Source organism: Parus major, chromosome 8, assembly GCF_001522545.3.
Source record: "Parus major isolate Abel chromosome 8, Parus_major1.1, whole genome shotgun sequence".
In the NCBI taxonomy this organism is placed as follows: Eukaryota; Metazoa; Chordata; class Aves; order Passeriformes; family Paridae; genus Parus; species Parus major.
Window position 1 is genome coordinate 26,165,997 of NC_031777.1, and position 14,411 is coordinate 26,180,407.

Consider the following 14,411-nt stretch of genomic DNA (forward strand, 5'->3'; position numbering starts at 1 on the left):
AAAGTGTCTCTCCCAGGAGTCATCACTACACTGGCAAGTGCAGCCCAGTGGGGCTAGGGCCACAGTGACAGCAAACCAAACTACTGCAGGGGACCCCTGTTCCACTGGAAACCCCTTGGTTTTCTTCACATACACGTGGGCTGTTTTAAGTCACAGCAGATGTCACTGCTTTGTTAAAATCCCTCTCAGGCATGTTAAGAATGCAGTATCAGGGAGCCCAATGCTGTTAAGAAATGACAGTACACTTGTTTCCAGTTTTTAATGCTTTCTTGTAAAACTGAAAATACAAAACCAGCTGAGCAAATGTAGATCTTTATATACATGAGGTCTCTGATTAAAAAAATCCTTTTAGTTAAAAAAAAAAAAAAAAGAGAAGACTGAACCAACAAGTTACATGAAAACTGATTAAAGGGAACAACATTCTCAAATTGAAGCATACTTTCCAAGAAGGAAAACATCTTTACAGGTTCATTATATAACTTACATTTACACTTTACTGAGAGAACTTACAAAACAAGCTGCTTGAAATGCTCCTCATTTCCTTAAAGCATGAATTTCAAAGTGCCACAGCAAAGGAACAGGTTCCAATATTATCTTATACAGACTATTCATGTATAAAATGGTTTGGTAAATGTGAGGTGTTCATTTAAATGAGCACATATAGGGATACAGACTAAATAAAAGTACTTGAACAACACCTTTGTTATTACATATGCAGTTATAGGTATAATAAAGGAAACAAGGCCAGCACTGGTTTTAGGTATCTGTGTAGATGGAAGGAATGTGATTCAAGCAGTGATCAAAGGCACTGTTCTGGAAGAATCCATTTTCATCTGTTCCATTGGAGACCATGTCTTCAGATACACACTGGGCTTCAGAGATCCCCTCATAGCCTGGAAAAGTGACAAGGGCATGGATATGAATTAGTGCCACAGTGCACGAGAGGAGGGAAGCACAGCCTGGGGCCTGGGATCACACAGGACAGGACAGGACAGCGTTAATAGAAAGACAACAGTGTTCAGCATCAAGGCCCTGACCAGGAGCTGCACAAATTTCAGTGGATGTTTGTGTCATTATAGCTGGTGCTCCCATTGGTTTCTGTGCAAAGCTGTGCATTTCCAAGTGAAGTAGAAGTATCAGAGCATGGCTCTCTCAGGAGTCACAGTCATTTTCTGAATAAGACATCAAAACAATGAGTGGACAACGATCCAAAGTGTGCCCTAGATGTGATGCAGTCCTCTTGGTTTGTGTTTTTCCTTTTAATAGCACTTCGAAAAAATATTCCATGTGTCTCCCAGCTGCTCTTAAGACCCAGAAATCTGGATCCTACATTTACTGCTCTCCACATAGTGCAGATCTGAGGAAGCAAGGCTGGGGTAGGTCAGGCTCACAGGACATATGGAAAGAGTTCTGAACCTCAGCCCACCAAAGCCCACCAGGGTAAGCGGCTGCTGCTTGCCGGGTTACCAGAAAGCCACAGAAGTAGGAAAGAATTTCTCTGTCCTTCTTTCATAATGCCAAACTCCCACAGCTATTACAAACCTCCTGAGCTTCACATCCCTGTGGAAAGGGGCAGGTTTGCCATGCTACCAGATGCTACAGCAGCTGGAGTGCCAGGGAGTCTAAAAAAAAGACATTGCCTACCCAAAGGACATAAAAATCTGCTATTATGATCCACCTATCGCCTGCTTTTGCAACTGGCCAGTCGAGGCCCACATGCACATGTTCATTTTACTGCAGTCCAGCTCCTCCTTACTTCTCTGCTGTGTTTACCCCCTTAGTGTCATCTTTTATACATATTCCGCTTTCTTTTATTCCTTGATTTGGGTTGGGTCTTTAGTAAAGCATCTGTGTGAACTTCAGCACAATGTTCTGACCCTTGGACTGAACCCCCAAGGACCCCTGAGCCCACCTACCACAACTGGAATAAGCAGCAGCAGCTGAGGGAGCACATGGAACAAGATGCAGCTTAGCAAATACCTGTGCCTGACACAGAAAGTCAAGCCCTTACACAGAGTGGGGACTCCACTGGGGATGGCTGATCCTCGTGCTGGAAGCACCAGCCCTGGCTCCATTCTCTGCCCTACAGAGGGGTCTGTGGGGCCATGGGGAAATGACTCTTTTTCTCTGCCTTGGTGAAAAATGAGGCCATTCCTTCTCTTTAGCCTTCCCCTTGTCTTTTTCACCTGCCTGCACCTCTGCAGGTGGGGCTGAGCCAAACTCTGCCCAGACTCCACAGGGGCCTCAGGGCTAAGTGGCACCACACCAGCAGCCAGGGACACATCCTGCTTCCTACACAGCCAGTCCTGGCTGCAGGAAAACCTGTCCATTTCATTGTGGCTATTTTACTGTTAGGCATGTTTTTATTATTTGAGGTCAAATTCTCTACTTTACATTTCTGCATTTTCCTATGACTTATTAATTTACTGGTGGTTTACAGGTCAGATTCTGCTGTCTGCAGAAATTTGGCACACAGTGTATGTCCAGAGGTTCTGGAGGACAACCTCAGCATGTTTATCTGTGTCGGGCCAAGTGGAGTGACCAGTATTTTGATAAGTTTTGTGAGTGTTTATGTTATGCTAATTTCTATTTGATGAGCCTGTATACAGGGTGGATACACAACCACAGATGGATAAAACCCAAGATAAGCATACACCCCAGAAATCATTATTAGATTCCAGATAGAGTAAACTATCCAAAGTCCTGAACAGAAAATAAAAATTTATTGACTGTTAATGTGATTCATGGAACAGCTGTTTGCCAGTCACATTTGGCATTCCTGTGAGATGAGATCTCATTTAATATTAATGGTGCTATAAAAGCCTGAAAAAAATTAATGCATAGCCTTGATGAATCTTGCAAACCTGAATGGCTCTATTTTACACACTAAAAGATGAGATTTATATATTTCATACATGTTTATGTTTCAGCCTTTTAAGTATTTGCATGCCTCAATAACCACTCTAAAAACAAAAATACTAAACAGAAACATTTCATGATAGTTTAGGCCCAGACAGAAAAATCAACTGTTGTTGAAGTTGGTGTCTTGCCACAGTATTATTCTTTACTGCTACAATTTCTTTTGGAAAGTTTATTTAGTCTGTTCTTTAAATATTGCAGGCTGTCAATCTAAGCTTGAAATTTGATGTTAACATAAAAAACCCCTATGTTTTAGTAATATCAAACTTATGAGTAACACTAAAGAATTCAAAGTTGAAGTTGAAATTTCATCTTAAATGTTTCCCTTGTGTTGGTTACTGATGCATGCACTTCCCAGAATGGAACAGCAGACAAATGCATGCACACTTGCTCTGAACAGAGTCTCCTTTAATACAAAACAAACAGGAAAGTCAACTCTAATTTTGTGGTCTGACTCAGGCCCCAATTCAAAAAGCACTTAAACATATGTTTTCAGTATCGTTCTTAACTGAGGTGCCCTCCTGAGTGCAGACATGAAGAGAACTTTCTTGGAAATACATAAGTAAAGATTGCAGCAAATGGTTGTTTTTTATTGCTCTGACAATACTCACATTTTGTTTGATTTCACCAATTCTGTCAATTCTGAATTTTAAAGGTAGAAAAAAAAAAGGAATACTAAAATACTGCAGTACTATAGTAATGCAGCCATTATAACTTCAACCTGATTATAAAAACCTGCCTGAGCACACCTGAGATATGCAATGAGTAGACCACACAATAAATGTAGGCAGTGCCTTGACAGTTCCCTGAAGGGGGGTGTTGCCTATGGCACCAGGCAGAATGGAAGAGACTTTGTCAATCAAATACAGCAGGATTAAAGAAAAAAATGTTTTCCTTCTGCGTTTTATAGATGAAAATTAATTTCAGGGCTATTTTTTTACACAAACATGTTTTTGTTGTAACATTGAATATAAAACGTGTTCTTTGCCCCTCCTGCTACGAATATCATATGGGTAATTCCTTACAGGTAGAATAAATTACCTGTTGAAGCTAAAGGTGCATTGAGGATGTGATAGCCATTCTGCCTCAGAGGATTGAAGCAATGGGATTCCCCTGTGAGCACATCACTGCTGACAGACTGGTCCATTGTTCTGTAGCAATCTCCATAGTGGAAACAGTTTTGTATGGAGTGAAAGCTGCCTTGGTAACCTGAAAGCAGATATTGCACACAATTCAATCCTTCTGCAATGGTACTACTTCCACTTCTGCCACAGCATTTCATTACTGTTGGGGGGGGTTAATTCCTCAGTTTTACCTCTGGAAAAATGATCACCTTGTTCTATAAAGTTCAGTTACAGAAGAGCTGCATCAGACTTGGTCCCACAAGGTGCTCTGGACTGTGATCCCCATCATGCAAAAATCTCAAGGATGGGCTTCATTTCAAGCAATAGATCAGCTGAACACAGTCAATAGCACACTTGGTTCCAAGCCCTCCACTGGATCAGGTCCAGGATGCTCAGCTCCTAAGGGAATGTCTCTGTAACGAATCACTGTTAATTTAAATACAATAATGCAGTATTTAAATGAAGAGTACTGCTTTGTTTTCTGTTAAATAAAGTCTTTTCCCATCCAGTGTGTGCTGTGCACTGCTGGAGACAGCACTGCTTATCCAAAACACCTTCACAGGTCTCTCAAATTTCTTTCCCAGACTGTTCTTGATTCAAATGAACCCCCTTTCACTGGACACAGGGGGCCACAGTGTGCAGGTAAAATTGACCTAGAAGTGCAGGACTGACTCCAGATCGTTGACAGGTGAAGACTGAGCTGAGCCAGAGGCTCTTCTGCTTCTGGGAAGTGCTAAGATAGATCTGCATGGTCTCTGCTTGCTTCAGTCTTTCTGTTTTTGGGGCATGGTTGACTTTCGTCCTCCACATACCAAACAGTTCTTAGACCCTGGTTTTTTTCCCCAAGTATTGTAATATCAGTACCCAGCAGTTTGGGTTTTGCCATCAGAAGTTGTGAATGAGTTGCAGACAACAAAAGAAGATATTTAACAGTAAAGGAAAAATGAATTGCTGAGGAAGGAATTTTGCAATTTATAAGCTGTTTCAACATTCTAGAAATTTTTTCCCATAAGGATGATCTCAAAGTATGTATAAAATATTTAAACCAACCAAGGCCTTATTTAATTCTTTTCCTTTCTCCTGCCTCAATAAGTTCTCCCTTATTCCAGGTGCATTGCACACTAACTGTACATTCCTATCAGCTGCCCCTTTTCCTACCTTCTCTGATTCTCCTTCCCTTAAATGCAACTGAAGTCAACCAAATTAGTCTTCAAGTCTAGAAGAATGTGCTTCAGGATTTTCCTCTAACTGCCAGAAAAAATATGGAGCTGTTGTCTTTCTTCCCTCAGTCTTAGACTGAAACATTTCCTCAGGAACTCCTGCAGAAGCTCGGGCAGCTCAGTGAATCCCACCATGTTTCCCAATTTCGAGCTGACAGCTCAGCCCCATTCACAGCAGAGACCCGCCCTGCTGGGCTGCCTGTGCACTCTTCAGTCTGTTTGTTCAGAAATTAAATCCCTGTGCCTGTCCCCAGAGCACCTGGGGCTGTATGGGGTGAATGTGTCCCTTACAATTCCTGCAGTGTGCAAGCTCTCTCCTGTTCAGTAAGATCTCCCACACTTCTCTGTGTTTTCCCTTTACTACCAAAGCCTGACCAAGCAGTACCAGGCAAAGCTTGGGGTCTGGCCACTTCGTATTTCCTAAGGTGGCAATAAATAAGGCCAAGTGAGGCAATTCTTGAGTAGAAATGCAATAAACTCATTGAGTGCTAAAAGATTTGCTCTGAAGCTTCCCATTTTAATATGTGTTTTGGCAGAATCTGCAAGGATTAAATGATTAATTTCTTGAGAAGGTATGATCCACTAAAAAATACCTGAATTGTTAATGTCCATGATTAGTGAAGTCCTAACGGATGACTCTTAGATAAAGACACTACACACTCTGTACCAAGGCTGCTTGTATTTGCTGCTATGGAGAAGGCAGCACAAAAATTTGGAAAGCTGAGCATTAAATGATGCATGTCCTTCCTTGGAATAAACAACCAGCCACCTCTATTTACTGCCTGGAGAGTCTGGCTCAAAGAACCAAGGAGCTCTTATGAGAGGTAGCACAGCCCTCTTTTGATGTGGTTTTAGGTACAGTGTGTTATTGATTGGCTTTGATAATTATCCTTTCTGTTTACAAAACAAACTCCTTGTTGTAAGCCTTCTAAAAATACATCCTTTTGAGATGAGCAGTGAAAAAAAGAGACATTTGGCTTCCAAGGAAGAACAACTGGTTGCAGAGAGCACTTAGAGGCATTGCTAGAGAAAAAAAAATCTTTTCCAGAATGTCTGCTATAGACATCACTCCTAGGGAAGGCATGACGTGTATTTTCTCTGTCCCTGTAAGTGCTGTCCTCCCCTTGTGCTCCCAGGCTTGCCTTTGTTACATCAATTAAAAATCTTCACGATCTACAGAGCTCGTACAGTGGCTTAGAAAAGCAGAGAGCATCCAAGCATGACAGAACTGGATTGAAATTAGTCAGATCCAGGGTTTTTCCCAAGACCTATGGGGAAAGGTTATTTTGAAGTGTTTTAAGTTACACTGTCTGGAAATACCTGAAGCAGAGAACTGCTTCAGAATCAGAGTCTGGAAAAGAACTGCCATAAGCAATGAAATCCTCTTTTGGATTGCAGTGTTTATCCCTCAGCAACACAGTGAAATAATCTGAGAAGGCAGAGGAAAAAGTGTTCCTGGAACCACACAGTGAAGAAAGGGTTGTAGGAAAATCCCGGTGCTACTGCACTGCCAAGGTCCCCGGGACCTGATTTCTGCCAAGTGCTTCACAGAGAAAATACAGAGAAATGCACTTTCCCTGTTCTCATGTGCCTTCAAGTGGGATAAATGCAGGTGTAAAACTAAAGAAAAAACATGGAGTGAGGAAGGGAAAGGGTGCAGCAGGAACACAAATCAGGCAGAACAAAGCATGACACTAAAAATGGGATTTCGGCCCCTTTGGGTTCATTGCATTTAGTTGTGGTTTATTTTTATTTATTTTTTTTAATTCCTTTAGATTTCTTAAAATGCTTCAGTGAGAAAATACGGGGAATTAATGATTAAAATCCCATAACCAAGCATTCAATTAACAACCACATGTGGTTGATTAGAGTAAACTAATCAGGAAGTATTTTTTACAAGTTCTTAAAAAATGCTCCCTTCAGGGTTAAAATACAAAGTAACCAAGAAGACTGGTCCAGTGCAGACACTCCTGCTCCTTCTAGAGTGAAAATCTGTAGTACTAACTTGGCAATAAGTGTTTCACCAATATTTTTTTTCCACATGGATTTCAGGTTTTCCTTCAGTTTTGATTTAAAGCAAAAATTTTCTGAGGTTATTTTCAAGTGAAGAATTTACTAAATTCCCTGTCAGTTTAAATGATCACTATTAAATGTTTTATGTACAGTAGATGTAGAAATATAACAGTTCATAAAGGAATAAACTGAGTTCCAAACATAACATTTAGTTAAAATTTTGCTTTGAAATAATTTGTGGCAGAAAAGCTGCACTTAGCCACTTCACACAGTGCACTGGCTGCCTCTGCTTCTCTAAGGCACAGCCTAGAAAATGTCAAGCAGCTTTAAAACAAATGATGTAATGAGCAAATAATTGGAATATGCCTATTAAATACCATCTTGTTATGTCATGTCATTTACATGTATTTGCAAATAAATCTCAGCTTTTCAAATTCCATAAAATTTCTGACAAGAAATCATGTCAGGTATAAATAACTACAGGATTCCATTGCCTGCCAAATTCTTTCAGCATGTAATGATTTCCATGTGATCTTACTACAGCTAGGTTAAAACATATAAATAATGTCAGCTTGTTCTTTCATTATCAATATTTTTGCTACCAGCCTGACGAAGCTGCCATCTCCTAAAAATTCCACATCCACACTGTTTATGTGCTTCTGTACATATGCCTGGTTCTACACTAGGTTTATGTGGTGTACCTTTTTTTGGCAAAAATTCAAGACACCCAGTTTATTACAGATTCCATTAGAAAAATGTGCTCTTAATGAACTGAGAGGCAAAAAAAAGAAAGAAAAAGTAAAGCAGGTACAGTTAAGTACAGTTTACAGATAATTGGTTTCAAAGGCTGCTAATCAAAACTGATTTTGGAATGACCATTTCCATAATTAATTTATAATAATACTTCAACATTTGGCCAAAGTGGAAAATTATTGCTTTTTCAAAACCACATGACATAACACTTAGAAAGCAACAATTCATTGAAAAGGAAATGTGGTTTTCTTAAGGAATAAAGTCAATTTATTTAAGTGGTTCAAAACTTGTTCTGTCTATGCATTTGTTTCTGCCATAGTAATGAGCTGCTAAACTTTCCTCTTGTGGCTTGTAGTTATTTAGCTCATTATAGCAACATAATCATATATCATTATATGCTATCATAAATCTGCCACTTCTCCCTTACAGAGTTAATCTTTTTAAATTGAATAATCTGTTGAGCATCAGGTTGAGTTAGTTTTCCCTTCAGCACAAATCATTAAATATAATACGCTTTAACTTTTCAGCCTAAGCCTGTCCAACCAAAGAGCAAAAACACTTCTCTGAGAACGAGGGGCAGAGGGAACTGTTGGGATACCCAACCCCAACCCAGCTGGGAGCTGCTCATGGGCTTGTGCTCAGGCTCTTGCAAGCAGACAGATGTCCTGCACACTTCTTTATTGGGAATATTTACCAAATTTTAGCAGCTCTCCATCTGGACTGCATAACAGATTTCTGAAAATATGCAAGCTCCTGTTAGTGGAAGAATCTGTGATGATAATAATATCTTGCTAATTTGTGCCTCAAAAATTTCAGGAACATTAATTAGTTCCCACAGCAGAACTCCAGGATAGGTATGTAAGCTCACAATTAAAAAGGCTGAGTAATTCAGAACAAAAAATGTTTTAAATTAAACTGTGGGACAGCTGCTTACTGCTCCCATTCCTGTCCTCAAACCCCACAGGCACTCTACAGTTGTACAGAGTGCATTTTCATGTTACTATATAATGTGAAACAAGCTAAACTTCCAAATAATAAATGAAAAAAAGTTTGTTTTCTTTGTCTAATTCCATGTCTTGTGCATCACTATGAGTGGACTGAGCAGGACACTGCCAAGGTGTGCCTCATGGATTTTGGGACTGGATGGCTCTTGCAGGGTCACTCTCCAGGCTGGATGACCAGCAGCCTTCTACTGAAGGACCTGAATAAATGCAATAAATCTGCTGTTGGGACAGCCTTCCCCATTATGATGACATATAACAGCATGGACCTGTCTGAAAATTTCCATCTGTATGTACATCAATCCAATTCAAAAAGCGGAGTTCCCACTGAAATGCTGACAGTATTAGCCAAATATGAAAAAGCAAAATAAATTCCTTCTCTCCAGCTAGAAATTAGAAAAGTTGCAAGAAACAAGAAGAGAGAAGAGTTACCTTGAGATCCCTGCTGTACAGACTGGTTGGGAAATGGGGTGTACGGTGTGTTTGGTATCCCAGAAAACTGCTGCCCGTTGGGTGACTGGCTGTGGGATGATGGAGAGCCGTGTTTCTGCAAGAGGGAAGGTGGAACTAAAGCTTTCAGGGGGCTGACAAGTGGAGAGATTATGTTGGGAGCAAGCCTAGAAAAAGAAAATACAGAAAAACTTCACATATCACATCATAATATGGCAAAATGAAATACTTGAATGAACTATTTCCATAATGGTCAAACTACAGAGAAGTCTGTTTAGAAGGTACAAATTATATTGAAAAAAAGGACAACAATGCAGTGCTACCTTCAGATATTTGCTAGGAGGCAAGAGAGTTATCCAAGGAATTCTGCTCCTTTACACTGACTTACTGCACTCACCATAATGACAGGATCAAAATGACACCACTCCTGAGAGAACAACTTAAACACAGCTCAGTGTGATTTAGAATTTTGTCAGCTGAGATACATGTCCAGAAACAGGAGTGGAAAATGTAGCTAGAATGAGGAAATGCAAGTAAATTGTTCAAGTGCCTTCACAGCTTAACAGGGTCTACAGCCAAGACAAAGAAAAGCATTAGTTTCACCCTGCAGATGAGCAAAGAGTGGACCTCGTACCCTGTGACAAGGGGCTCTGTGCCCTCCAGCCCTGTGGTGCCCTGTCAAACAGGACACGGAGAGCTCTCAACACACTCTCTGCTGCCTCTGGAGCTTTTGCTAAACCTAAGAAGGACCTCTTTGAGCAGCACCAAAACCTTCAGATGCTGCAAAATCCACCTCAATGTCTGAGAGACACCCTGCGGAAACTTCCCAGCTAGAGAACCCGAGGACGAAAAATAAAACAACCTCTGCAGGTTGTAATAGGTATCACCAAGCTGGAAAAAATACTGAGCACAAACAGTTGGAGGCAGACAAAAATGAACTAAATAAAAACTTAAATCTCTCACTGGTGTCTTCCTCTACCCCTACAAGCTGTTCAAACACCATAAACCATCATTTCACATGATGGCTTCTTGGGAGCAGTTGGACTGACATTGGGAGTGAGGCTGTGCTCCAGTGAGGGCTAAAGCACTACATGGGAACGTGCAGGAGGTAAACAGAGGGGAACTGTGAATAAATGGTGACAACAGCTTAACCAAATTTAACATGAGAGGCACAGGAACGCTGCCAAAAGCTGTCACAGTGAGGCTCTCAATATTAGAAGGGGTTTAAATCAACCAATCCAAGCCCATCCTATGCTCAAAAAATTCCATCTCCCAGAACAAGTAAGCAAGACTTGTAATACAGACCACAAAGACTGAATCTCCCCAAACTAAACTGAGGAATTAAACTAGCACTGTTAAATGGGTGAAGGCAAAGATCACTTCAAGTCAAATAGCAAGAACTGGAAAACAATTTTTTTTTTTGTGAGATACCCCCTGCAGTAAGTGCTGATCAGTAATATGTAAAAGAAACAGGGCTACTGTCAAATTAAAGGAGCCAACACGTAAGGAGAAAAATATCCTATTTGTTTTGGTTTGGCAAAGGCCTGGGACTGCAAAGGTGCCAAAAAGGGACCGGGGGGTGCTGGGGCCACCTGTGCTCTGCTCAGGTCAGGGACCGAACTCTCTGCAGCCCGCGCTGCTGAGGCAGATGCAGGGAAAACACCGATTTATTTGCGCAGCAGCAGCAGCAGCAGCCAAACGCCAGGGGCAGCTCCCCTGGGGCCGGAGCTTTCCCTCAGAGGGCTCAGCGCGGCCGTGGCGGGGCTCGGGGAGCTCGGGGACCGCATTCCCTGCGAGCGCTGTGCGGGCCCGGCTCTGCAGAGCCCCGGCCAGGCCCGGCGGGCCCTCACGGGAGCTCGGCCCGCTCCGCCGGGGCTGAGGCACTGCCCGGGCCCTCCTCCGCAACACGGCGACACAGACACCGTCCTACACGCGCCAGCAGCGCCTGGAAACACTTCTAGCTGAGACTCAAAAGATTGCAGTTGTTTTCGTTGGAAAGATGATAGCTAAAAGAAGTCATGATAGTGACATTTATATGGGTAATGACCACACACACTTTTAAAAGAGAAACAAAAGACGTACTAAAAACTCCAATGCCGGGATGAGCCAGAAACCACTCTGAATAGAGGAGGGAAATGCTTCTGGGGAGCGAGTCCTCTGCAAATGCCTGTGTTGGGTTTCCTCTGCCTGCTCTTGGAATGTCCTGTCCTGGCTACTGCTGGGAAACGCAGCACCCCACGGAGACCTGCCGGGCTGCTCCGAGCGCTTTGTCAGGATGGGCCATCGTGCTTCTAAATTCTATGCAATCATGCTGCTTGCCGAACAAAAATGGTACGCTTAGGTATCCAGCTGTGGGAATACTAAAAATCCCAGCTTCCCTACCCAGTTTAACTACTCCCAGAGGCTACTTAAATCTGAACCATGGGAGAAGAATTTAAGTTGTTATTGTTATTTTTAAAGCAGCGCTTGTCCTCACTCACACTCTTGCATTCCTGTTTTTCCTGTGTGTGAGCTCGACAGGATTTGAGCCTCGAAACATTTGAGTCTTTAAGGGTGGCGAGGTCCCCTGCAAGGCCGGAGGGCCGCGGGCCCTGCTCCAGCTGGGAATGCCGAGCAGTGTGCGGAGCTGCCAGCTCGCTGCTCCTGCCGGCCACGGCTGCCCCGGTGCTGGAGCTCAGCAAACATTGCTGCCTGTGGGCAGCTGTATCCTAGGAGCAGGAACCTGAGCCGAAACCCTGACAGCTCCGGGTAACACTTGAGCATCACTGCCTCCTCTGCATCGAGAGAGTTTCACAGAGTTGAGCAGTTCACCATAAAAACCTGCTGTGTTCTGCTCAGGCTCTCCCAGCAAGGAATTTAATATGTTTCCTGGAAGTTAAGGCAGAGTTTTCAGCTAGGAAAGAACTTTGCTCAGCAGAAAAATCTGGCTATGCTAGCGCAAGTGGTCAACATGGGGATCTGTGTCCTTAAAATATTCCTCACAATCCCTACAGTTCAAGCTGGTCCCTAAAGTATTACCCTCTGTGTGTGTGTGCACGTGTGAATGTGCTCTGGCACGCTCAAGGGGAGATTTTCATCAGCGAAGCTGTCCACTCTCCAGTGCTGTGTTTTTAATTCTCTCCTGAATATCTGCATACTAATTAGGTTGCTGTGATACTCAGGTTGTTAAAGGAGGAGGGATCATTCCTGATACAAATTAAACAAATAATGCATTGGAGCCTAAAAGGTGATGCCTTCTGTGTGGAAGATGAAACACTGACTTACAGCAGGAACTCAGCTGGATACACTAAAATTCCCAGGCAGGAGCTCAGGCACGTGTGTTTCAATAACTAATAGCCTGCACATTTCCTGTTAATACTGTACTACAAACCACAGTTTGCTTTGGTTTGGATAGTAATAATAAATATATACCATATATTTTACCTTAATTGTAACTTGCATAATTCAGTAAATTTGCAGGTCCTTTGGGGCCTTTTAATATATATCTGTGCCTATATATAGTTATATATATAAAGATATAAATACTTGCACAGGCATGAAAAAAATCCGTATCCTTCCACAATTCATTACATTTGAGGGCTCCTGGCTCTTTGTAATATTTCTGTTGAGGGCCATACAAGGGTGTGATGGGGGAGCCTCCTCTCCACCATGTCCAAGACACAGGAACAACAGGACATGTACCATGGAGAGAAGGAGCTGGCTGGAAACAAAAGGAACATTTTGCTCACACAGCATGCCCTGGCCTGTGCCATTCACAGCCACAGGAGCCAAAGAATCAAACAAAATACCTATTTTTTTATGAAGGGACTGAATAATTTAATGGCCAAAACCAACATTTCCATGCTAAGTGAGGGGTAATCATATCTTGTGCTTCAGGATGTAAAGTGGTCACCCATGGAGGCAAAGAGGAATTCTGCTCTCTTCACTCACCACACAGCTCAGGGTGACTGTACTGGGGGCCTTTTCCAGTTCCCCCTGAAGCACCACTGGAGGATGGTCTGGAGATGGAATTCCTGTCTGAGGGAGCCGGGATTTCACGTGGGATTGCAGGGCCAATGTTTCCTCTGAGGAGGCATCAGCAGGCAATCAAGGAAAAGGACTACTCAGAAAAATCTTACGTGATTCATACACACAACCAAAAGGAAACTTTGGGAATAACTGAGCCTAAGTGAGTAACCACCTTATCTGTGGCACTGTGCACATTTCTGCACCAACACTGCCTGAAAATGCCTGGCTTCACAGCCCTTCCCACAGGAACTCCAGCAGTCAAGTAGGATTCTACCCACAAAAATCATGAAACCAAGTGTCAGTCATGGACAACAAACCAGTTCCTCAGTTCTACTGGAAAGCATTTGTCACTCACATCAATGGGAATGCTCAGAAATCTTGGTCCTAACAGAAGACCTTTTTAAAAGAGAAAATTTAAAGTCAAAATATAGAAAAAATTGATCGTCCTCTCCCTTTCCAAGTGCACCCCTTAGGAATCTCAAACAAATCCCAGTAAAACTTTTTATATAAACTTTCTTGTGATCATGCTTTAACAATATATTTTGGGTGGTGGAAGTTTATATTAAATTTTAAGTAAGGCCTGTGTTTAGGGAACTACCCCTGTATGCCATAAGCTATCAGTGACCTACAGAAAACACACCGAAAAGCTACAAGTACTATGACTTTGCTTTATAATTATTTATCCTGTCTGCACACTCAGCCTCCCCAAGCAGGCAGGGGTGTTTAAGGATCTCTGTATTCTCCCAGTGCACACCAAATGTCCTGTTCCAATATCAGTGCAACATAAAGAACTGAAAAATAAAATAAAAAATACAGATGGACATGGATTCTTGTGAGACTTCCATCACAATGTCTGGATAGGTGTCTTCTATATATCCACAGTGCTTAGTCTGAGGAAGAAATAGATTTCCCCTCTGTTTTAG

The 14,411-nt window shown here is 42.2% G+C and overlaps 1 protein-coding gene across 3 annotated transcripts in view; it reads right to left on the bottom strand.

The window, feature by feature from the left end:
* Positions 1-244: 244 nt before the first annotated feature.
* Positions 245-14,411, bottom strand: part of GLIS1 (GLIS family zinc finger 1) — a 179,989-nt gene continuing 165,822 nt past the window's right edge. For all 3 annotated transcript variants that reach the window (XM_015636699.1, XM_015636700.3, XM_015636698.3), the window contains exons 9-11: positions 9,463-9,647; positions 3,961-4,128; positions 245-893 (exon numbers count right to left, since the gene is read on the bottom strand). In XM_015636699.1, coding sequence (XP_015492185.1) covers positions 757-893; positions 3,961-4,128; positions 9,463-9,647 — 490 coding nt within the window. In that variant the 3' untranslated portion in view covers positions 245-756. The remainder of the gene's footprint in view (positions 894-3,960; positions 4,129-9,462; positions 9,648-14,411) is intronic.